This window comes from Schistocerca nitens, chromosome 4 (genome assembly GCF_023898315.1).
Source record: "Schistocerca nitens isolate TAMUIC-IGC-003100 chromosome 4, iqSchNite1.1, whole genome shotgun sequence".
Lineage (NCBI taxonomy): Eukaryota > Metazoa > Arthropoda > Insecta > Orthoptera > Acrididae > Schistocerca > Schistocerca nitens.
This window is the reverse complement of record NC_064617.1, coordinates 713,379,364-713,404,818: the sequence shown is the minus strand read 5'-3', so window position 1 is coordinate 713,404,818 and position 25,455 is coordinate 713,379,364. Positions and strand designations below refer to the sequence as shown.

The following is a 25,455-nucleotide window of genomic DNA, read 5'->3' as shown; positions in this document are numbered from 1 at the left end:
TCCGACCATGACATGAGACACTTCTTCAGCTTGCTGCACTGATATAAGAGTAACTTTTTTCATTTGTGGTCCACACAATCTGATAGTCATTTATTTTTTAGAGCTATAGTACATACACAAGTGAATTAACATCAGCCTCAATCATGGCCACACACACATATATATAATAAAATTATTCTTGGCATTGATGACTTATTATAACAACATTTCATGATAGTGCCTAAATACAGTAGACACATTCAACATGACATTAATAAAGGTGCAGTTTGATGAAATAATGCACATAAAAGGAAGACATCAGTTTTTTTTCTTTTTACACTCTCACCTGTACATAGTACTTACAACAAGAATTTGACACATTCTTCCACACGCTATAGGAAGCCTGAGTAAACGTAGTACATTGGTCCCAGAATTAAAAACAATATGTTACAGGATTATTTTGCATAAACATTTTTCAGAGCCAAAATTGTTGTTACATACTTTCAACAAAATGCCTTTAGAAAAAAGTACAAAAATCCTTCAGGGTCAAAAGGACTAGAAAATTCAATATGCAGGTACATACAAGATTTTTTATATTCATGTGAATATATTATGTATGTATTCTGCATACCTTTAATGATTTAATCTGTCATTAAACTGATAACTGTCTAACAATGAGCTTGAGGTAGCTTCATAAAGTGTCTGTAATATTTTTACAAAAGAGGTTCTTTAACAATCTCAGAAAATATAAAAAAATACCAATTCATACTGGCCCTTTTTTTTGGGTTAGTACACTTTACAATGAGCTGAAAATATGGTTTTTAATTAATGAGAGTTAGGAATAAAATGTGCTGTTTCCTCTTCTCTCTTTTGCAAAATATTGTATGTTGAGAAATAATCATAAAATTACAAAACTTAGGGCTACGTAAGTACTTGGTTATAGTCTTGACATTGCCAAAATTCTATTTCAAATAATAACAAAATTGAAAACTTTTGTGCAAAAATATACATAATTTAATAACATATTTCCAACGTAAGTATAATGGTGATATGCACTCATATTGTAAAAAACTTAATTAATCTGTATCAAAAGTCACTTACTTAATGTTTCATCCTGCATTGAAGTTTAATGGCCATGAACTTTAATAAAAAAAAATACAAAAAAAAAATTAAAATAAAAAAAGGGGGGAGGGGGGGGGGAGGAGCATGAGAAAAGGCAATAATGAAATTACACACAAAATGTACATATGTGGAAATATTTTTCCTTCCTAGCAACTGATACTATCTTCAACATAATAGATAAAATTCACTAGTTGTTTCCACTCCATACAATGTACATTCCTGAAGCAGCCAAGTAGGACAGTATTCTGATGAAAACAACATCAGCTTCCTCGTACAATTTCATACGTTGCTCGTTCGGTCACCTTGAGGTGAGTCTCTCAAAGGTTGAGTCTGAAACACAATTATTGTGTACATCTAAGAACAAATCCTGTCAGTGACAGAACCACAATGGCATGATGACTATTACACACACATATTGCAAAGTAAAATAAATTTTGATTGAATAGTGTAATATCAGAGGAACAAAGGACACTTTCTCCCTGTACAGTAAAAGATATATTTATTAGGGGAGATTGGAGGATGGGGGTAAGGCGAGTGTCCAAATTGAATTAATTTTTTAAAATTTTTATGTAGGAACAGAATACACACAATTCCGATTTACTCAACAAGTACAATTATCACAATGATTGCAGCCATGTGGGATCCCTTTTTGAAATGTCAGTTTCCTATTATAGAATGGAAGGTTTCTTTCAAAATGCCTGATATTGAAATGTCTGTCTTAAGTTAACCATAACATCTTCCCCAAGTCAACATGCTCACTGAAGTGACATGTTATTACAGGTGCTATGACTAGTATTTGGCAGTCATGTCTACTAAGAATATTACATAAACTTGACAGCAACTTCTTTAATTTTTATAATAAAAAAATTTAAAAAAGAAATAAAACAGAATTCTGCAGACATAAATGCCTTGAATCAAATTTTCCCACCATCTCTCTGGCTTCAAAGCAGGAGCATGTTGCATTTAAATGAAACTGACATAGCACGATATGGCGACAAGCACATCACTTTCATGAGCAAAGGCAATTTTGATAGTTTTGGTTTAGTCAGAATATGTCCTTTAGTTCTTAGCCACTTGCCATGATAAATGCCACACCATATGTACAGCCCTTATATAACAATAATGATATGAGGGATGTGACCTGCCCACCCCATTCCAGTGCACATCTCACCTATCAATTACCATTTCCACAAATGAAACTGTAATCAAAATAATTATGAAATCAAAAAATGTAAAATCCAGGATGGAATGTACTAATATTGTAAAAGGGAAAGTTGCTACTCACAATATAGTGGAGATGGCAGAGTCGCAGATAGGCATGACAAACAGACTGTCACAAATATAGCTTTCGGCCAGAAGGCCTTCATCAGAATTAGACAGCAAACACACACATACACACTCACGCAAATGCAAATCACATGCGCATAACTGCAGTCTCAGGCAACTGAGCCACAGTGTAAGCTGCAGCACCAGTGCGTGATGGGACTGGCGACTGGGTGGGGGTAAGAAGGAGGCTGGAGCGGGGAGGGGGAGGAATCATAGAGTAGGCATGGCGGACAGTGACATACGGTACTGTTGGGGAGCACGGAGAGTCATCTAACCTCCCGACTGCACTTAGCTGCCATACCCTCTTTCCACATCATCCCTCCACACTCCCCAACAGCATGACACTGTCCGCCATGCCTACCCTACTATCCCTACCACTCCCCGCCCAAGCCTCCTCCTTACCCCTACCCAGTCGCCACTCCCATCATGCACCAGTGCTGCAGCTTGCAGTGTGGCCTCAGTTGCCTGAGACTGCAGTTGCGTGTGTGAGTTGCGATTGTGTGTGTGTGTTTGCCGTCTAATTCTGACGAAGGCCTTCTGGCCAAAAGCTATATTGTGACAGTCTGTTTGTAGTGCCTATCTGCGACTCAGCATCTCCGCTATTGGTGAGTAGCAACTTTCCTTTTCACAATATTGTTACAAAATAATTATTAGTCATATTAGCTACTGGTTTTCTGTTACTGGTTTATGATATATGTTACATGCATTTGCTGCAACGAGTCACAGAGGTTAAGAATTATGATCTTATAAACGCTAATTTATTAGAGAGACATTTAGTCACTAGTGCTCATCTTCAGGCAGTAAGCCCTACCAGCCACTTAAGTATTATTTAAACAAGCTGTAAAATGCTCCTGTTGGAGCACATAAAAGGTGAATATGTTTCTCCTTTAAAGACTCTGAAGGAGAAGTGGGGAACCAGCTGCCTCAATCCTCATTCTGCCTTCCTCACCATAAATTTTGGCATGTGAACATATTCATCCTCTTTTAACACAGAACGTTCTAAATCCTTTTACCCAGTCTTTCTTTGTAGTGAAGCTTCCATATTCAGCATCTCCACCTCTCTAGCACTTTCTTTGTACCTCTCTCTCTGCCACTGTTTCCTTTTACTCCCACTGATTTACAGTGTATCCCACTGTCACTGTCTCCTCTTGTATTTCGTTCCCATTGCCACTGTCTCCACTGTAACGCGGCAGGTTGAATATTCTAGGGGACCCGCAATTTATTTTTTCCCCTATACCCAAGTGCTTAAAATTTCAGACCATGTAGGTCCTCCCCTTTACTTACATCCTAAAAATCATCCCAAGTCTCAGTATGGTCTCCACTGATCTGTATTTTTCATTTTCACCGTCGCCCCTCTCTTTTGCTCCCATTGCGTCTACCTCTCTCTCTCTCTCTCTCTCTCTCTCTCTCTCTCTCTCTTACTGCCACTGTTTTTCACTAACCATCATTATCTCCACTAAAGAAATTTTTTTATAGACAAGATCACATCCAAAACTGTTTTTCACTGACTGGTTTCGACAGACAAGACTGTCATCTTCAGATCATTTGAAAAATTTTTTCACTGTACATCAAGTTCCACTGTGTGTTCATTACTCCTGGCATATTAAGATCATGAACCATGGACCTTGCCATTGGTAGGGAAGCTTGAGTCCTCAGTGAAACAGATAGCCATACCATAAGTGCAACCACAACGGAGGGGTATCTGTTGAGAGGCCAGAAAAACGTGTGGTTCCTGAAGAGGGGCAGTAGCCTTTTCGGTAGCTGCAGGGGCAACAGTCTGGATGACTGACTGACCTGGCCTTGTAACATTAACCAAAACGGCCTTACTGTGCTGGTACTGCGAACGGCTGAAAGCAAGGGGAAACTACAGCCATAATTTTTCCCGAGGGCATGCAGCTTTACTGTATGGTTAAATGATGATGGCGTCCTCTAGGGTAAAATATTCCAGAGGTAAAATAGAACCCCTTCGGATCTCCACGTGGGGACTACTCGGGAGGATGTCGTTATCAGGAGAAAGAAAACTGGCATTCTACGGATCAGAGCATTGAATGTCAGTTCCCTTAAGTGAGCAGGTAGGTTAGAAAATTTAAAAAGGGAAATGGATAGGTTAAAGTTAGATATAGTGGGAATTAGTGAAGTTCGGTGGCAGGAGGAACAAGACTTCTGGTCAGGTGACTACAGGGTTATAAATGGTAATGCAGTAGTACATTTAATAATGAATAAAAAAAAAGGAGCAGAGGTCTGCTACTACAAACAGAATAGTGAACGCATTATTGTAGCCAAGATAGACACAAAGCCCACACCTACCACAGTAGTACAAGTTTACATGCCAACTAGCTCTGCAGATGATGAAGAGATTGAAGAAATATATGATGTGATAAAAGAAATTATTCAGATAGTGAAGTGAGACAAAAATTTAATAGTCATGGGGGTACTGGAATTCGACAGAAGGAAAAGGAAGAGAAGGAAAAGTACTAGGTGAATATGGAATGGGGATAAGAAATGAAAGAGGAAGCCGCCTGGTAGAGTTTTGCACAGAGCATAACTTGATCATAGCTAACACTTGGTTTAAGAATCATGAAAGAAGGTTGTATAGATGGAAGAAGCCTGGATACACTGGAAGGTTTCAGATAGATTATATAATGGTAAGAGAGAGATTTAGGAACCAGGTTTTAAATTATAAGACATTTCCAGGGGCAGATGTGGACTCTGACCACAATCTATTGGTTATGAACTGTAGAGTAAAACTAAAGAAACTGCAAAGAGGTGGGAATTTAAGAATATGGGACCTGGGTAAAATGAAAGAACCAGAGGTTGTAGAGAGTGTCAGAGAGAGCATTAGGGAACGATTGACAGGAATGGGGGAAAGAAATACGGTAGAAGAAGAATGGGTAGCATTGAGAGATGAAATAGTGAAAGCAGCAGAGGATCAAGTAGGTAAAAAGCCAAGGGCTAGTAGAAATCCTTGGGTAACAGAAGGGATATTGAATTTAATTGATGAAAGGAGAAAATATAAAAATGCAGTAAATGATGCAGGCAAAAATGAATACAAACGTCTCAAAAATGAGATCGACAGTAAGTGCAAAATGGCTCAGCACGGATGACTAGAGGACAAATGTAAGGATGTAGAGGCATATATCACTAGAGGTAAGATAGATACTGCCTACAGGAAAACTAAAGAGACCTTTGTAGAAAAGAGAACCACTTGTATGAATATCAAGAGCTCAAAAGGAAAACTGGTTCTAAGCAAAGATGGGAAAGCAGAAAGGCAGAAGGAGTATGCAGAGGATCTATACAAGGGCAATGTCATGGAAATGGAAGAGGGCGTAAGTGAAGAAGAAATGGGAGATGTGATACTGCATGAAGAATTTGAGAGAGCACTGAAAGACCTAAATCAAAGCAAGCCCCGGGAGTAGACAACATTCCATTAGAACTACTGATAGCCTTGGGAGAGCCAGCCCTGACAAAACTCTACCATCTGGTGAGCAAGATGTATGAGACAGGCGAAATACCCTCAGACTTCAAGAAGAATATAAAATTCCAATCCCAAAGAAAGCAGGTGTTGACAGGTGTAAAAATTACCTGACTAACAGTTTAATAAGTCATGGCTGCAAAATACTAACGCGAATTCTTTACAGACGAATGGAAAAACTGGTAGAAGCCGACCTTGCGAAAGATCAGTTTGGATTCCGTTTGAGGCAATACTGACCCTACGACTTACCTTAGAAGATAGGTTAAGGAAAGGCAAACCTACGTTTCTAGCATTTGTAGACTTAGAGAAAGCTTTTGACAATGTTCACTGGAATACTCTCTTTCAAAAGGTGGCAGGGGTCAAATACAGGGAGCGAAAGGCTATTTACAATTTGTACAAGAACCAGATGGCAGTTATAAGAACCGAGGAGCATGAAAGGGAAGCAGCGGTTGGAAAGGGAGTGAGTTAGAGTTGCAGCCTATCCCCGATGTTATTCGATCTGTATATTGAGCAAACAGTAAAGGAAACAAAAGAACAACTTGGAGTAGGAATTAAAATCCACGGAGAAGAAATAAAAACTTTGATGTTTGCTGATGACATTGTAATTGTCAGAGACAGCGAAGGACCTGGAAGAGCAGTTTAACTGAATGGACAGTGTCTTGAAAGGAGGATATAAGATGAACATCAAAAAAAGCAAAACAAGGATAATGGAATGTAGTCTAATTAAATCAGGTGATGCTAAGGGAATTAAATTAGGAAATAAGACACTTAAAGTAGTAGATGAGTTCTGTTATTTGGGGAGCAAAATAACTGCTGATTGTCGAAGTAGAGAGGATATAAAATGTAGACTGGCAATGGCAAAGAAAGCGTTTCTGAAGAAGAGAAATTTGTTAACATCGAGTATAGATTTAAATGTCAGGAAGTCATTTCTGAAAGTATTTGTATGGAGTGTAGCCATTTATGGAAGTGATACATTGATGATAAATAGTTTAGACAAGAAGAGAATAGAAGCTTTCGGAATGTGGTGCTACAGAAGAATGCTGAAGATTAGCTGGGTAGATCACGTAATTAATGAGGAGGTATTGAACAGAAATGGGGAGAAGAGAAATTTGTGGCACAACTTGACTTGAAGAAGGGATCGGTTACTAGGACACGTTCTGCGGCATCAAGGGATCGCCAATTTAGTGATGGAGGGAGACCAAGAGATGAATACACTAAGCAGATTCAGAAGGATGTAGGTTGCAGTAGTTAATTGGAGATGATGAACTTGCACAGGATAGAGTAGCATGGAGAGCTGCATCAAACCAGTCTCTGGACTGAAGACCACAACAACAACATTAAGATCTTAGTGGAGAGTATATTGCACATTCCACACAGTTTTGTCAAAAATAAAATTACAAAACTGTCACAAGTAAAAATATACACAGCTAAAATGCACCTCGTGGAACTTACATTTGTAGCACTCCTTTGATGCTCGTCAGTTCTTAAAATCCCCAGTATACAGTAAAAGTGCATGTTTATACAAACTTTTGCATTTACATGATGAGTGGAGTAACTCTTGGAATCTTCTCACTCAAAATACATGGTGCTACTCCTCTCTCTTTGGCTGCCACTGCTATTGTCTTCATTCATTCGTCTCTCTCTCTCTCTCTCTCTCTCACTCTGTTTTTCACTGCCACTGTCTCTCCCCCATCATCACAGTCTCTCTGCTACCCTCTTTCAGCACAAAATGGCAAGAATGTGTTTCTGTGCCAAAATGTTTGGTGAGGAAGGCAGCTGGTTCCCCACTTTTCGGTCAGAGTGTTTTTAAGAGGAACATATTGATCTTTTTTGTGCTCCAACAGGAACATTTTTCAGCTGGTTCTCTTCTTTTTCCGTGTTGGAGCCAGGGTCTGCTGATTAGTTAAAACAAATTCTGTAGGTCAGTACAGTTCTCACAATTTATTTACATACTCAGACACATTGATACACTTTGACAAACACTAACAACAAATAAATATGCAAAACTGCTTGCTTTACATTTTTTCTGGATACGTTGCTCATCAATCGCAGTTCATCAAAAAGGCCTGGCTTATGATTTGTATCTTAGAAGAGTAAAAATGTTATTGCAAATATTTTACTGAATTTATAGTTTTTCCACTTTTGTGTAATTTGGAGTCATTTTAAGTTCTTTTTGCATGTTAAAACCCTGTTTAGTAATTTTTTTTGTTCCTGCAGTACCACTTTGGGCATATTTGTATAGATGTGAAGTGTTTGTTGTACAGAGACAGTGGCATCAAAGTTTTAATGGTGAATAAATGCTGACTAAAAATATAGTTTAGTGACCTTACAACCTGTAGTAGCCACCAGAAAGATCGCGGGAGGCGCACATTGGCACGGCGCGTCACGGGCGGTAGTTGCCGCAAGTAGAGTCCCGTCCACCAGAGGGCACGCGAGAATTTGGACGCGACCTCTGCCGGCGTAACAACAAGAACAACAACAACAACTCCAGCAGCACGGGCCGTGCCCAGTCAGTCAACATCGGGCATGCCTAGGACACAGTCCCGGTCTACGCTAAGTGAAGTGCGACGTAAACGTGAACAGTGTTACTACACAACCCTTTCAATGTATTCTCTACATCAGTTAAAACTACATTTACATCTTTTATCAGAAGCCACCCAAAAACAAATGGTGCTTTTATAAGCCACCTAAGGTCCACCCCCAACAACACCTAATGCAAAAGAACCAATCGATTTGCTCAATTTGCCTGGGCTGGAGGAAGTGTGTAATGTTTAAATTTTGACCCTGTACTGTGGGCAGCTACAGTATGTCCATTCTTCTGGTAAGTATACAAATAGTTAAAAGGCCAAGGGTTACCCAAAATACTTGACCCCATATCTTTGTGAGCAATAGAATGTGAGATATCACGTTTTTACATCTCGCTTTTTGGAACAAATTTGTACCATGCATTGTCATCCACAGACGGATTACTGAGACTCTTAACTAGATTATCAGTAGTTTGTTGAGCTGCCAGTATCTTCATTAAGTCCCATATAAGACGATATATAGAAATAGAAAAAAGCGAATTGTGTATTTCTTGCAAAAAAAGGAAAAAATGAAAAAAAAGATGGGCTGTCTCCACTGCTGATGCTAAATGAAGTAACAGAAGTTAAAAGTAAGACATTTCCCTGAGCAACTTTACCAAACAGATCACATAGTAACTACAAAGTGCAACAACACACTTTTAAACACGATGTAGCAAAGTAACTTCCTGATTTCAAAATACAATAAAACCCATTTTATGAATAAGATTATTTAATTTTTTTTTTAATAAAGTCGGTACATACTTTAAATTTTGTTTCACACAGTGTTAAAAATTGTATCAGGAAGGTGGTGCCCCCAATTGCCCAGGTGCAGCAACATAACTTCCTTGAAAATATAATGTAATTGGATAGATAAGAAAATCTAGTCACCAAGTGGTGGCAGGAGAACACACATATAAAAGTATTTAAATCTGCAAGTTTTCGGAGCCAGTGGCTCCGCCTCCTGGGAGAAGGGTCGAAGGAGAAGGAAGAGCGGTGGAGGTTTACGAAATGGGATGATTTGTAAAACATCACCTAAACCCAGATCATGGGAGACTTACCAGATGAGATGAGAAGCAAAGACCGATTGTTGGGGACTGCACCAGACGAAATTTGAAAACATGAGAGCTTACAGGTGGAAGACAGGGTAACATACAAGACAGAGAGATTACTACTAAAACATTGGGCACAAGTTAACCAGAGTGAAAAGCTAAGTGCTTTGTATGTAACAGAGGTGAGAGGGGGGACAGCAAAAAATAGACAAGTCAGAAAATGAAAGATGTACAAAACTGAAGTGGACTGAAGAAAGGAGTATTTACGGTGAATAAATGCTGAGACAGAAGGAATTAACATAAATTAAGGCCAGGTGGGTAGTGAGAACCAAGGACATGTTGTAGTGCTAGTTGCCACCTGCGGAGTACTGAGAAACTAGTGTCTGGAAGAAGAATCCACATGGCATGTGCGGTGATACAGGCACTGACGTCATAACTGTCATGTTGTACAGCATGCTCTGCAACAGGATATCGTGTGCTGCCGTATACCCCCTCTGACTATGCGCATTCTATCTGACTGATATCTGAGTGGTAGTCACGCCAATGTAAAAGGCTGAACAGTGTTTACGTAACAGCTGATATATGACATGTCGTTTCACAGGTGTTTCTCCCTTTGATAGTATTTGTTTTGCCAGTTACACGGCTGGAATAGGTGGTGGTAGCAGGGTGCATAGGGCAAGTCTTGTACCAGGTACAGTCACAGAGGTAGGAGCGATAGGATAGGAAGATGGGGCAGAAGGAGCACAGAGTCTGGCAAGAATATTGCAGAGATTGGGAGGGTGATGAAAAGCTATTCTACGTGTGATGGGCAAAATCTCAGACAGAACGGATTTCGTTTCAGGGCCTTGTCGAAGTAGCTGATTGATACATTCAAGACCAGGATAATACTGGGTGACAAGTGATGTGTTCCGAAGTTGTTTTTTGGAGGGATCAGCAGTACCAGGATTGGACGTGATGGCCTGGGAAATATGCTTTTGAACTACACTGTTGGGATAATTATGTCTACTGAAGGCTGAAGTGAAAGTGGTGGTGTATTGCTGTAAAGAGTCTGCACCCGAACAAACACATTTGCCTCAAATGCCAAGCCTGTATGGAAGGGAATGTTTGACCTGGAAAGGATGGCACTAACAAACAACAGTACTTACATTTTGAAAGTTGCTAACCTTTCCATGTCAAACATTTCCTCCCATACAGCCTTGGCATTCAGGCAAACATATTTCTTCTGATGCAGACAATTTACAGCAATACATAACCACTCTCACTTCAGCCTTCACGCCACGTAATTATCCCAACAGCCTAGTCCAAAAGCAGATTTCCTGGCCATCACATACAATCCTGGTACTGCTGATCCCTCCAAAAAACAACTTCAGAGCACACAGCTTGTCACCTAATCTTGAATGCAACTATCATCTACTTCGACGAGGCCATGACTTCCTAAAATTATGCCCTGAAATGAGATCTATTCTGTCAGATATTTTGCACATCACACCTAGAACAGCTTTTTGTCACCCTCTCAATCTCTGCAATATCCTTGCCAGACCCTGTGCTCCTTCTGCATCCATCTCCCTACCCTATGGCGCCTACCCCTGTGACCGTCCCTGGTGCAAGACTTGTCCTATGCACCCTGCTACCACCACCATTCCAGCCGTGTAACTGGCAAAACAAATACTATCAAAGGGAGACACACCTGTGAAAAGACACATCATATACCAGCTGTTACGTAAATAATGTTGAGCCATTTACATCGGCACAACTACCAGCCAGTTACCAGTCAAGATAAATGGGTATAGGAAGAGGGTGTATACAGGCAACACAAAATATCCTGTTGCAAAGCACACTGTACAACCTGACCATAATCTCGGTGCCTGTTTCACCACACGCACTATCTGTATTCTTCGCCCAGACACCAGTTTCTCAGAACTCCGCAGGTGGCAACTAGCACTACAACATGTCCTTGGTTCTCGCCACCCACCTGGCCTTAATTTGCGTTAATTCCTTCTGTCTAAGCATTTATTCACAGTAACTATTCCTTTCTTTATTCCATTTCAATTCTCTACATCTTTCATTTTCTGACTTGTCTATTTTTCGCCGTCCCCCCTCCCAGCTCTGTTTTGTACAATGCACTTAGCTTTCCACTCTTGTTAACTCGTGCATGATGTTTTAGTAGTAATCTCTGTCTTGAATATTACCTGCCTTCACCTTTAATCTCTCAGATTTTCAAATCTCGTTCGGTGCAGTCCCCAACAATCAGTCCTTCTTTCTCATCCCATCTGGTAAGTCTCCCCTGACCCATCGTTCTGGGTGACTTTATAAACTGTACCCCTTTCCCTAAACCTTTCCAGTCCTTTTCCTTCACCCCTCTTCCCTCCCCTTCAACTCTTCTGCTAGACGAAGAAGCCACTGGATCAAAAACTTTTTGTGTATGTTCAATAAATGTAACTCCATCCTATGTCCGGAGTGCGGGACTTTGGCTGGTCAATTTCCAAGAATAAAATACAAACAGCCCTTGTTTTGGTTTTATTTTTTAGTCAACCAGTTTTGGCATTACATTATGCCATCTTCAGGTCTGTATATATTGAGTAACCCTCTTGTTAGAAACCAATGCAGCATTGTCAACTGGTATTGTGAAGATTTTTTTCCCACGGGCATCCGCACTCCTTGCATAGTTGTCAGCAACTTTTGTGTGTGTGTTCCCCTACCACTGCTTGATGAGTATTTCTTTTTAATTGTTCATTTACATTATATTTAAATAACTGATTATTTTTGTTGTAAAATTATATTACTTGCTATGTATTATTTCACTATTATAACATGTTGCAATAGCTTGTAGTTAATTATTACTGCAACGACTTCATCCTCAAAGACAAAGGAGTCCAGACGACAGGGCTACCAACATACAAGCATTACAAACATTTCTAAAATGTTTTGTGGATCTCTATAGCTCATGTTCAACAAGCTATATTCTCACAAATTCTTGTTTCTGGGAGAAATTGATAGCTATAAAATGTAGAAATTTAGTGCCTATTTAATGTGAAAGGGAACTAAGTTTGTTAAAAATTTATTTTTCATATTTACGTCCATATTTCCGGAGTGACCCCAATAGTCCTTTGCATGATAAACTTTACTGGGTAAAGCATTCGTGGAAATTTCATGTTTAGTACCAGAAAAGGGTGCGCTTTCAAACAGTAGTTATAGAAAGTATGGGTCAGGTATCTCATCTGAGATAAAAGGGTTTTTAAAATCACTTACTTCGGTTCAAAACCCATGAACCAAAAATTGATAAAACTTAGATCTTATAAACAAGCTACTTGTAATAAGGTCAGAAAAGGAGAGGTTTAAACCGATTACATGAAGAGATCAATTTCCTTCAACTTAAGAGAAATTTTCTCATGACAAAATTTATTGACAATTTTGATTGGCACTAGGAGCAAAAATAGTGAGCCAAATTTCATAAAATGTACACAATCTGCACAATGCCAACTGTTCATCTACCTTCCCCAGTTTTCCAGCTTTATAGCAATTACCCACTGATTTACGGTACTTCAAACATGGTTAAAATTTTCAAAACATCACTGCAACATCTGCACATCCCTCACTGAATGAGATCCATAGACATAAAATATTAAAATTAATTTGGAAGCTAGAACTCTATAAATTTTCATTTGGTCATTTAGCAAACCTGCAAACCAAATCTGAACAAAGTGTGAGGTGGTCGAGTGAGGACCATTTCTAAAATTTGACCACTTGACATGGAATACTCTACAGACATTGGATGTGATAGTTACATGGAGATTGAAACACACACACACACAGACAGACATGCATTCATTCAGGTTTCTTCAAACAGGAAAAGACTAAAGAGTATCAGAGTTATATAACTGCGAGAATCATGATTGTTTATACAGCCCTTAGAACGATGACATACCTCATGTAAATCATACATCCAAAAGATTTTTGTTTGTTAAACTGGTGGGTGAATCTTGTTATCTCCAATATTAGTAAAACACACCAAAGAAAATACATGAAAACTAAATTAATACAACATAATTGAAAAACTCTCCAGTTAATTTTGTAAACTTACCAGAACTGTGCCTTGAGCATCAGTGACCTGAGAGACAACCCCGGCCTTTTGTTGTGCGTTCATTTTCATCTGCCAAAATGAAATGGAAGTCAGTAAGAGAGACGAGATATACAATCTTATGCATATATTTTGCTTAAAGATTTAACCCCCCTCCCCCTTTCAAATATTTGGGTAGAAGAAAATTGCAATGCTCTGCATTTTTCATACAATAATAAATAAAATACAATTGATACATTTCTTTAGAGTAGGAAATGATCTAAAGATTGCAGCGAATTTCCTTGCAGGCATAATATTCCTGGGTCTGTTTTAAACCTGACAGACTTAAAGAAAGACATTATTCTGAATTATGTCTAATCTTGGAACACAGTCTCAGTAAGGCTCATATTAAAAATGCTAGTTAGTACCTACAAAAATCCGTTATGTTTACTGCAGGAAAACAAATGAAATATTAAGGCAAAGATCCGAAGTTCAAGTCTTGATCCAGCAAACAGTTTTGATCTGCCACGAAGTTACAAAATTATGGTTATCAGTATTCTGATACTAATACAGTTAATTTGCAATTCTTAGAATAAGCACATAACCCCGTGCTAAAATTCTACACAATATAATAGATTTAAATTATTGTTACGAAACAGCGGATCCTTGGCGTTTGTACAAAAGATTAGCGTTTGCTAATTAGCAAATATAACATTTCATTCTCATATGAGAAATGTATGGCATAGTTATAGCAGAATTTGCAGGAGTAAAAATAGCAATTATTTAACAGGTAATTACAAATAAATCACACCAATTAATCATTAGTTTCTGTTACACCAAACCTCCCAAAAAGATGCAAAGTTATCACAAAAAAATAACAGTGAAGACATCATACCTACTTCTTTATTTTAAAGTTCAGGGTATCAAAGACAAGACAAATTACTGTCATGAGACAAATTACTACCACCTTTCCTGTAATTTATAAATAAATTTTCCAAAGACTTTCTTAAATTTATACAGACCAATATTCACAATTTACTTGTTTGAAGGATTGCCTGATTACATATAATACATCGATTTTTTTGTGATAATTTTTTATATCCACAGTAATTTGTATATACCGCTGTTTTTTTCACTTCTATTTCCCTTATGTCAGATATTAATTATAGGCAAAATCTTTTCTCAACAAAGGATAATAATTGTTTTTACCATGTTTATCATAAGATATAAGGACATCCTGCAACTGCAGCAGTAATAACAACTAAGGTCAATAGGTTTCCATGAATTAATGTACTTTTAAAAAGTATCTGCAAAATGACTGTTTCTTGAGAATTATTGTATCTATAGAGTATAATAATAATGTAGAATTAGTACATTTTGCATCTTCTACTTGTATGTTTGTAGCCTTTGTATACTTCAGAAATAACTATTCTCTTCCGACAATCATGATAAGCACACTCACTGAAGATAAAACATTTTACGGCACTCTTATGCAAGCAACTTATCACTAGTTGAAAATTCTAAACTGTTTTGGCAATAAAGGATCATTCACCATGACCTGCTGTTCAGTTCTTATAAATTATAATAACTACACCACAGTACAAGGAAAGATTATTATTATTATTATTGTTATTATTATTATAATATGTGGCTAGTCTGCATGCACTGTACTTCTGACTCTGTTGAGGAACTTCTTAACAGCTGATGGATTGCTTCTGTAGAAATACAGTCTATTACTTCTGAACACAAGACGCCAGAGTTCTTCATAGTACTGAGTGGTAGTGCATGTAGGGATGCCACTATGTCATCCAAAAAATCTCCCACCAATCATAATACAGTTAGGGCTAAGCAGTCTAGTTCCACCATTACACTGCAATGGTTGGTCTCAGACAGAAAGACCCTGATATAAAATAATAATAATAAAAAAAGAGACAACACAAATTATGTGACAATATTCTTGGCACTGCTTGCATCTCAACATACAGTGTTACATTGTTGCAACAGATCGAGGTCAGTTCTGTGCAAAATACTCCATGTAGAAATGTTACAATAACAACCAGTTTGTAAAGCCAAAACCAAGCTGGACCTCAAGACAGAAAGGTGAGTCAGACTTGGATCAAATCTACTCTTCTAAATAATGATTACTTGTCTGATCCACAGTTCAATCTGTTTACAATTTATAGAAGTTTTCCACACTTGTTTAGGCAAATGCCAAGTTGGTTCCATATCTCTCTGCCATCAACTGTTAAAAATGAAAACATACAGCATTTCTGAATGGAGAAAAATGCAGCAGAAGAGTAGTTTCTACTTATCAATCTCTGTAATAGCAAGAACTAGACCTGTGATTCAGATTCCACGAGTATCAGTAATGATGAGCTGTTAGTAACAGATAGACAGAAAGCTGAACTCTAAATATCAGGGTGCAAATAAACTAAATGATACACAGCATAAGACAGATAAATAAAGGATGTTTGCGAGGGGATAGGTGGTGGAAACTTGGAGATACATGCTGCATTAATAAAAAAATCACATACTAGGGAAAAAAAGACAACATGCACTAATGATACAGAGGAGATAGTAATATAGAATGAAAGTGGAAAACGGGACTTAAGAAAGTGGCCAATGAGAATGGAGTAAACAAGGGAAAGGAATTAGTGAAAATTGAGATCTAGTCAATTTGGGAAAGTTGTTGGAAGCACTGTTATTGAAGACAGTCCAAAAAAGTAATGAAGTAGTACAATTGTCCCTAACAGCTAAGTTTCAAAGCATGCTTGGAAATAGACCACCGGTCAGTGTAAAGGGTCACCCTTGAGTTGTTTGTGGATTAGAACAGTCATGTGAATGTAAAGCAATTGGCAAAACATGAAAGTATGTTGTTGGTAAATTTATTGATTGCTACTACAGGCTGTCCTCAAATTGATTATGCACATTTTAATAAGGGTGGGCTGGAGGTATGTGTCACTGTATTATGAATGCAGAAGATCAATCAGGCCATTCAAAGGGTAAGAGTTGGGTTGGTAAGGCTCTCATCAATCCAAAAATTGGTTTTATTAGGCATGGCCCTATAGAATTGGTATGCTGCTGCCTCCTTTTGACCTTTGAATTAACTTACCTAGTCAGCCAGGGGGATCTACAGTTCAATGTGGACTCCAAACCACAGCTTAGCTTAGCATTTTTCATGTTAACAAACATTGCCAGTGATAAAAGAATTGATAAATCAAAGACAAAAACACTGATGCGACCAGATTGAAACCGAGATCTTTGGATTTGTAATCTGGCAGCTTATATGAATGTTAGTATTATTCAAAGTAAAAGCTACAGAGTAAGGGGGTATATCATACATTTAATAGGTATGGCAAAAAGTTTGGGTTATGTGAAGGGATTTTTAGTAGTGTGAATCTAATTACATGCTATGGTTGAAAGAAGTCATAACCTTGGCTTCCTATCTGATTCTAGTCTAGTCCATACAATATTGAACTTCTGAGGAAACATTATTTATTATTACTATTATTATTTTGGGTTTATTCTGTTCAAATGATCATGAATGACTACAGATATTAAGCTGCACACAAGCTCATAGTGCACTTAAAAGCATTCCCATTGCTGATACACAAATCGTGAACAAGTAGCGTAGTTTAAATACTGTCTTTTGCAACTGTGAGGCCAGGTCCACACAGTGGGGTCAATGTTGGTGCCAACAGTGTTGGTCCAATGTGTGGATTAATGAAATGGCATTGGAACCAAGATTGGCCACAGTATTGGTGCTGCCCTATTGCTTGTCTGTCTTGCGACCAAACATCAAAGAGCATTGGGCCAATTACCTATACGCCGACCACACACTGGCACCAAAGTTGTTTGTTATGGTTTTCGTTTTTCAGTTGTACTTCCAGATGAGATATCTGAAAACACACTGTTTCAGGATCAGTGCAGTAACATGAAATTTCTTGAGTTTTTGGAACTTTCCCAGCAAGAAATACATTTGTGGAGTCCTACTATGAGGACGCGCGAAAATCGCAAGTCACCTCAGATGCATGGCAACCAAATGCACAACTGCTGAATCTCTTTTCAGAATCATACCAGTTCAGGGTATAAAAAACATGAAATTATCCAAGAAAAGATTTGATTATTGGTGCATATGTTTACAATATGTTCTGTAGCTGTTGTGTGTTTTGTGTACACTGATGTATTTGTTTACTTTTCAATAAAGCTTGTTTCATCCAAGTTCTTGCCATATCCCTTACGCCTTACGATGTTCCGAGAATTTTGTGATAATGGAGAATACTCACTATAACTTCAATTAGGCATTAATATTTCCGAAAGGTCAGGAGCATAAAGTAGTTAATTTTTGCTGTGACTGAAATTTAGTTACTGGATGGAATATATGGTGAATTATGTATTTTTTTCTATGCATATTATAAAGTAAGTGATTCGGTTTTTAAAACAGTTGCAATAGATGTTCCTCTAATAACTGTTTCTGTTGATGTCTACAAATTTGAATGAAATATGTTTTCACATTAGAAAATATGGATTATGGACAGAAAGGCCTGTAACTTCATATGAGCAGATAGTTATTTGCTTTAAATTATAACTTCAAATTATAGTATGAGCCTTTAGTATGCAAAGTAAAAAATGCAAATTACTCTACGAAATGCAATATAGGTATTCTTTTGTACATGAGTACTGTTGTCATTTTGCAAAGTTTGGATCTATATAATGAACAGATGATAAACTAATTCAAGAGAAAGTTAGTTTAGATAGGTAGTGTCTTAAGCATTAATTTGAATCACCCATAAACTAAATTGTATATTCAACTGGCTGGTTGGGTTAGGTCATAATCTATCTGATCTATGAGTCAGAATTTCCATTTACAATCCACATAACACACAGTTTATTCAAATTCGAACAGAACTTTAATCATATGCTTTATACTACTTCTATAAACTTTTTTGGAATGTTTTTCTCTTAATGCTGTTCTCTGAAACTTGTGGGCTGCACATATCCCTAACTGATTTTGGAATTTTTCTACTTTGAATATATCTTATGTATAGCAAATGATGTATTAAACCACATGAAGACTGATCCTAAACTGAATTTTCCAAACCATGTCATTTTATTCTGAATGTCGTGCACAACAGATTCTCTGACAATGACGTTGGAGTATTTGTATGTATGTGTTATAGTCATTGCCCACACCATTTTCTTTTTCATATTTTCATTTTTTGTTTTCCAATGATGGAACATAATTATTCTTGTTCAAAACCACAAATTCACCGGCCATGATCTGTTTGTTACACATGCTTATGTTGACTGTACATGAATTCAACTGAACGCTGGCTCCAACGTATGGATGCTGTGTCATAACTACCGGTCACTTCGGCACCAACGTTGTCACCAATGTGTGGAAGCAGAGTAATAAAGTCACAAAATATCGTATAGAAAAAATATTGCTTGTATAAATGCTACTGCAGAAATGACACCTGACAACATAAAATAGTGAAGACAGAGCACACCTGTACCCTTTCCTCTACGTGACAGAACTTTTATGCTGACATGTTAGTAACTACCTACTGAATAAATATATTGCTGCTTGTTAGTGGACCTGATGGTAAAAGGGAACTGGAGATGGCCATTAGATACCTGAATCTCAAAAGAGGCATGAGATTAGAAGAAAGGCTACATAAATTTGATACAAGGATCTGAGCACTGATATAGTAAATCTTGGGTGGGCAACGGACAGCCCACGACCGGTTTCAATCCGGCATTATGCTCCACCTGTGACATATTTTCAAAAATTTTCATATTAACATTCGTAAATAATTCTTGTCTATTGTGGATATATTAGAACGCTCCAACTGTTAAAACTGAGGGAAATTTATAATGAATTAGAGTCTTATACTGTCACAGTGCATCACTCTCCATGGCGACAGAAGATCACTTTAAAGTCTCTATCTTCCACAAAACTCAATGGAAAAATCTCAAATTCACTAACAATTTAGATCACTGAAGTGTCTCTCAACATATCAAAAATTTGTTCTTAACTTTAATTAGGGAAAGAATTACAGTAATTTTTTTGAAACACACTAAATTTCCCTGTTCATAAATAGCTTTTATTTTATTTAATCGTGTCTGAGCTACATCTGTAATTAATTAATACGCTATATATGCTATATTACAAATACAAGTAAATGATAGTTATTCATTCATATATACATTCATGATCTTCACATATTGTAAGTCGTCATTATTGTCTAAAGCAAGGCTCATATCTCTCTCCAGTGTTCGGCACACTTCACGGCACACTTCACTGCAGTGTCGTTGGCCAACCACAGGTCTTGGAAAGTGCATGGGGCCAGCAAAGATGGACAGGTCAGCAGGTGTGTCATGGTTTGTTTTCCTCCACATTGGCAGGGCTCTTCTTCGGCGTATCCCCACTTGATCAGGTTATACTGTGATCTTCCCATTTGACATCTAAGTCTATTTAGGCTCTTCCAGACTCTCCATTCCAATTGTGATCCAGCAGGAAGTTTTTCTTTAATGTTCCAACTTTTCAGACTGCCTTTATCCAATTTCTGTTTCCACATTGATTCTCTAGTTGTAGACTGACTTTTGGTTAGTGGACGTTCAACTTTTATGAAGTCTTTCCTAGATTTAAGTCTTGCCTCCGCTGGCTGATGTGCGTACAGGGGATGTCTTCTATCTTCGCACTGCCTGCTTCGTTCGGCCATCGCCAACGTTTGCCGTCTGATCTGTGGGGGGGGGGGGGGGGGGGCTATTCCAGAACACATATAAAGGAGATCACGGTTTGTAGGCTTCAGGCATCCCATGATTAATCGACATGAGGCATTCAGTGCTGCGTCTAGCTTCTGAGCATGTGTCGATCTTCTCCAGACGGGGCATGCATATTCAGCTGGAGCAAAGCACAATGCCAGGGATGATGCACGTAGAATTTCAGGGTTTGCTCCCCAGTGTGAGTTGGTAAGTTTACGGATTATGCCGTTCCGTGTTGACTTTCGCTCTAGTTTTCTCTACGTGTTTCTTGTAAGACAATGTTCGATCTAACGTGACTCCAAGATAAACTGGGTTTGGGCAGTGTTGAAGTTTAACTGAGTTCCATTCCAATTGTAATTCCCTGTTTGCTTCCTTGTTGTTTAGATGAAATAAACAAGTCTGCGTCTTTGCTGGATTAGGTCGAAGCTGGTTCCCGTTGTAATATTCAGTTAGTTCTTCTAAGGCATCTGTTAGGTTTCTCTCAATCTGTTTGATTAATCTAGATTGGCATGCAACGGCTACATCATCAGCATAGATAAAGCTTCTTGTCGTCGGTCCAACTGGTTGGTCATTTGTATACAGATTACAAAGTAGGGGGGACAAAACACTACCTTGTGGGAGCCCGTTCTTCTGGTTCCTCCAGCGACTTCTTTGTTCTTGAAATTCCACATAGTATCTTCTGTTGGAGATCAGTGATCTCACAACTTCAGTAAGGTGGTAGTTTCCCGTCATCTTGAAAATTTTTCCCAGGAGGATTTTGTGGTTTATCGTGTCATAAGGTGCTGATAAGTCGACAAACACCACGCCAGTTTTTTCTCCCTTCTCAAAACCGTCCTCTATGTATTATGTTAGGCAGAGGACCTGGGCAGTGCAAGATTTACCTGGTCTGAATCCTGCTTGTTGTGGAATGATTTGCCTTTCTAGTTGTGGTGCTATTTTATTCAAGATAAGACGTTCATATAGCTTGAAAGGGCAGCACAGCAGCGATATTGGATGATAGTTCTTAGCATCATCTCTTGGTTTACCTGGCTTTGGGATAGCTACTACCTTGACCTTCAACCATAGCTTAGGTATCGTCTTGTTTGACCAGCAGAGATTATAGTGTTCTAAAAGCCATTCCTTAGCTATGGGCCCTAGGTTCTGTATAAATTCCTTAATGACGTCGTCGGGACCCGCGGTCTTCCTGGGTTTCAAGGAACTGATAGCAGCTTCCAGTTCTGTTGAAGTGAAGTATGGCTCAGGTGGTATTTCAGTCACTTGTGGCCTCTTATATGAGGTGGCAGTCTTACTGTTCCTGGTTGGTTTACCATTCAAAAGGAGCTGATGTGCGATTTGGTTAGCTGTTACGGAAACCTGATCCTTGGGGGCTGCCGGGTCGCTGGACAATCGCTTTATGAGGTTCCAAGCTCTTCTGCTACTGTGCTTCATGTCAAGACTCTCCAACGTATGTTTCCAGGACTCTTGTCTGTCTTTGCTTATAGTTTCCATTAGCTGATCCCCAAGTTTTATGGTTTCTTCACTGAAAGGGTCCATGCTGTACTGCTCCAGGTATTCATTATATATTTGTTTCATGTCGTTGGAAACTCCAGGAATGTAGAGTGTTCTGCAGCCTCTAGGTATGCTGAGTCTTGCTGATCTTTTAACAGCTTGGACGAACTTTCCGTAGTTTTCAGTGTTTGATGGTAAATTTACGATTTCCATGTCTAAGGTGTCCGCAAATTTTTTCCAGTTGACCCCTTTTGAAGTTAAAACGTCTTTTAAAGGGTACTTTTTGTGGCAGTATTACTGGTCTAAACTTTAGCATGATTGGTCTGTGTTGGGTCTTTGGGATAGGGTTGAGAACGAATTTGTTGCATGACCCGGACAAGGTTTTGGAAACAAATATGAGGTCTGGGTTATACCCTCTCTTCCATCTTGCACTGCTGAATGACGCAGGCTGTTTCTGATCATGGATGAGATTCAGCTCGTGTTCTTCTGCCCAGCTTTCCAGTAGTTCTCCATCCTCATTTGTGTCTTGATAGCCCCACACTCTATTGTGACAGTTAAAGTCTCCCATTATTAGCTGTGGGTGACAGACATGTTGGCTGAAAGCAAACCTTTCCCCTGGCGGTTTATATATTGATGACACCGTAATGCTTCCGATAGTAACAGAAATGATTTCCGTGTTGTTAACGGTGTAAACTTGAATGTTGGATACTTTGATTCCAGGCCGAATAAACAGAGCACTTCCATATTGGTCGTGAGGGCACTCCTTCACCAAGGTCATCCCAGGAATATTTGGACGGCGTTGTGATGGCCCTCTATGTGTCTCCTGGAGGCACAGGACATCGCAGGAATGAAGTTTACATGTGTTGGATATAAGTTCTTCTTTTTCAGATGATATGCCCTCGATGTTGAGAGATATGACTGTCAAACATGGCTCTGAAAAGGGCCTTTCCTTCGTTTTAGATTCTGAATACATGTCGTTTTAGACGTAGCTCAGTGTGTGGAAGGATCTGCCGGTATTTACCGTTGCCCAGGGGACGCCCGACTGTACTTGTACAATCTTCTGGGAGGCTCCTTCCTTCAAACTTATCACGTCATATCTCAAAAGCACTGCTCTCACAGCTACACATTTTTCATTGATTAGTAAAATATCCCTCCCATGAACCATGGACTTTGCTGTTGGTGGGGAGGCTTGCGTGCCTCAGCGATGCAGATAGCCATACCGTAGGTGCAACCACAAAGAAGGGTTTCTGTTGAGAATCCAGACAAACATGTGTGTGGTTCATGAAGAGGGGCAAGCAGTCTTTTCAGTGGTTGCAGGGGCAACAGTCTGGATGACTGACTAATCTGGCTTTGTAACATTAACCAAAACGGCCTTGCTGAGCTGGAACTGCAAATGGCTGAAAGCAAGGGGAAACTACAGCCGAAATTTTTACCAAGGGCATGCAGCTTCACTGTATGGTTAAATGATGAAGGCATCCTCTTGGGTAAAATATTCTGGAGGTAAAATAGTCCCCCATCTGGATCTCCAGGTGGGGACTACTCAGGAGGACATCGTTATCAGGAGAAAGAAAACTGGTGTTTTACAGATGGGAGCGTTGAATGTCAGATCCCTTAATCGTGTAGGTAGGTAGGTAGGTTGTTGTTGTTGTTGTTGTTGTTGTTGTTGTTGTGTTCTTCAGTCCTGAGACTGGTTTGATGCAGCCCGCCATGCTACTCTATCCTGTGCAAGCTTCTTCATCTCCCTGTACTTACTGCAACCTACATCCTTCTGAATCTGCTTAGTGTATTCATCTCTTGGTCTCCCTCTACGATTTTTACCCTCCACGCTGCCCTCCAATGCTAAATTTGTGATCCCTTGATGCCTCAGAACATGTCCTATCAACCGGTCCCTTCTTCTTGTCAAGTTTTGCCACAAACTCCTCTTCTCCCCAATTCTATTCAATACCTCCTCATTAGTTATGTGATCTACCCATCTAATCTTCAGCATTTTTCTGTAGCACCACCTTTTGAAAGCTTCTATTCTCTTCTTGTCCAAACTATTTATCATCAGGTTAAAGTTAAATATAGTGGGAATTAGTGAAGTTTGGTGGCAGGAAGAACAAGACTTCTGGTCAGGTGAATACTGGGTTATAAATACAGAATCAAACTGGGGTAATACAGGAGTAGGTTTAATAATAAATAAAAAAATAGGAGTGTGGGTAAGCGTAGTGAACGCATTATTGTAGCCTAGATAGACATTAAGCCCACGCCTACCAGAGTAGTACAAGTATATATGCCAATTAGCTCTGCCAGTGACGAAGACATTGAAGAAATGTATTATGAGATAAAATAAAATATTCAGATTGTGAAGGGAGATGAAAATTTAATGGTCATGGGGGACTGGAATTCAACAGTATGAAAAGGAAGAGAAGGAATAGTAGTAGGTAGAATTTTGCACAGAGAATAATTTAATCATAACTAGCACTTGGTTTAAGAATCACGAAACAAGGTTGTATACGTGGAAGAGGCATGGAGATGCTGGAAGGTTTCAGATAGATTATATAATGGTAAGACAGAGGTTTAGGAACCAGGTTTTAAATCATAAAACATTTCCAGGGGCAGATGTGGACACTGACCACAATCTATTGGTTATGAACTGTAGACTAAAGCTGAATAAACTGTAAAAAGGTGGGAATTTAATGAGATGGGACCAGGATAAACTGAAAGAACCACAGGTTGTAGAGAGTTTCAGAGAGAGCATTAAGGAACAATTGACAGGAACAAGGGAAATAAATACAGAAGAAGAAGAATGGGTAGCTTTGAGAGATGAAATAGTGAAGGCAGCAGAGGATCACGTAGGTAAAAAGACGAGACCAGTAGTAATCCTTGGGTAACAGAAGAGACACTGAATTTAATTGACAAAAGGAGAAAACATAAAAATGCACTAAATGAAGCAGGCAGAAAGGAATACAAACGTCTCAAAAATGAGATCGACAGGAAGTGCAAAATGACTAACAGGGATGGCTGGAGGACAAATGAATGGATGAGGAGGCATATATCAGTAGCAGTAAGATAGATACTCCCTACAGGAAAATTAAAGAGACCCTTGGAGAAAAGAGAACAACCTGTATGTATATCAAGAGCTCAGATGGAAAACCAGTTCCAAACCAAGAAGAGAAAGCAGAAAGGTGGAAGAAGTATAGAGAGGGTCTATACAAGGGCGATGTACTTGAGGTCAATATTACGTAAATGGATGAGGATGAAGATGAAAATGAAATTGGAGATATGATACTGCGTGAAGAATTTGACAGAGCACTGAAAGACCCTGGGAGTAGACAACGTTCCATTAGAACTACCGATAGCCTTGGGAGAGACAGCCCTAACAAAACTCTTACCATCTGATGAACAAGATGTATGAGACATGTGAAATACCCTCAGACTTCAAGAAGAATATAATAATTACAATCCTAAAGAAAGCAGATGTTGACAAGTGTGAAAATTACTGAACTATCAGTTTCGTAAGTCACGGCTGCAAAATACTAATATGATTACTTTACAGATGAATGGAAAAACTGATAGAAGCCGACCTTGGGGAAGATCAGTTTGGTTTGCATAGAAATGTTGGAACACGTGAGGCAATACTGACCTTAC

The 25,455-nt window shown here is 38.8% G+C and overlaps 1 protein-coding gene across 10 annotated transcripts in view; it reads right to left on the bottom strand.

The window, feature by feature from the left end:
* Positions 1-286: 286 nt before the first annotated feature.
* Positions 287-25,455, bottom strand: part of LOC126252757 (liprin-beta-1) — a 1,040,988-nt gene continuing 1,015,819 nt past the window's right edge. For all 10 annotated transcript variants that reach the window (XM_049953679.1, XM_049953678.1, XM_049953677.1 and 7 more), the window contains 2 exons: positions 13,594-13,662; positions 287-1,431 (listed from right to left, as the gene is read on the bottom strand). In XM_049953679.1, the coding sequence (XP_049809636.1) occupies positions 1,381-1,431; positions 13,594-13,662 (120 nt within the window). In that variant the 3' untranslated portion in view covers positions 287-1,380. The remainder of the gene's footprint in view (positions 1,432-13,593; positions 13,663-25,455) is intronic.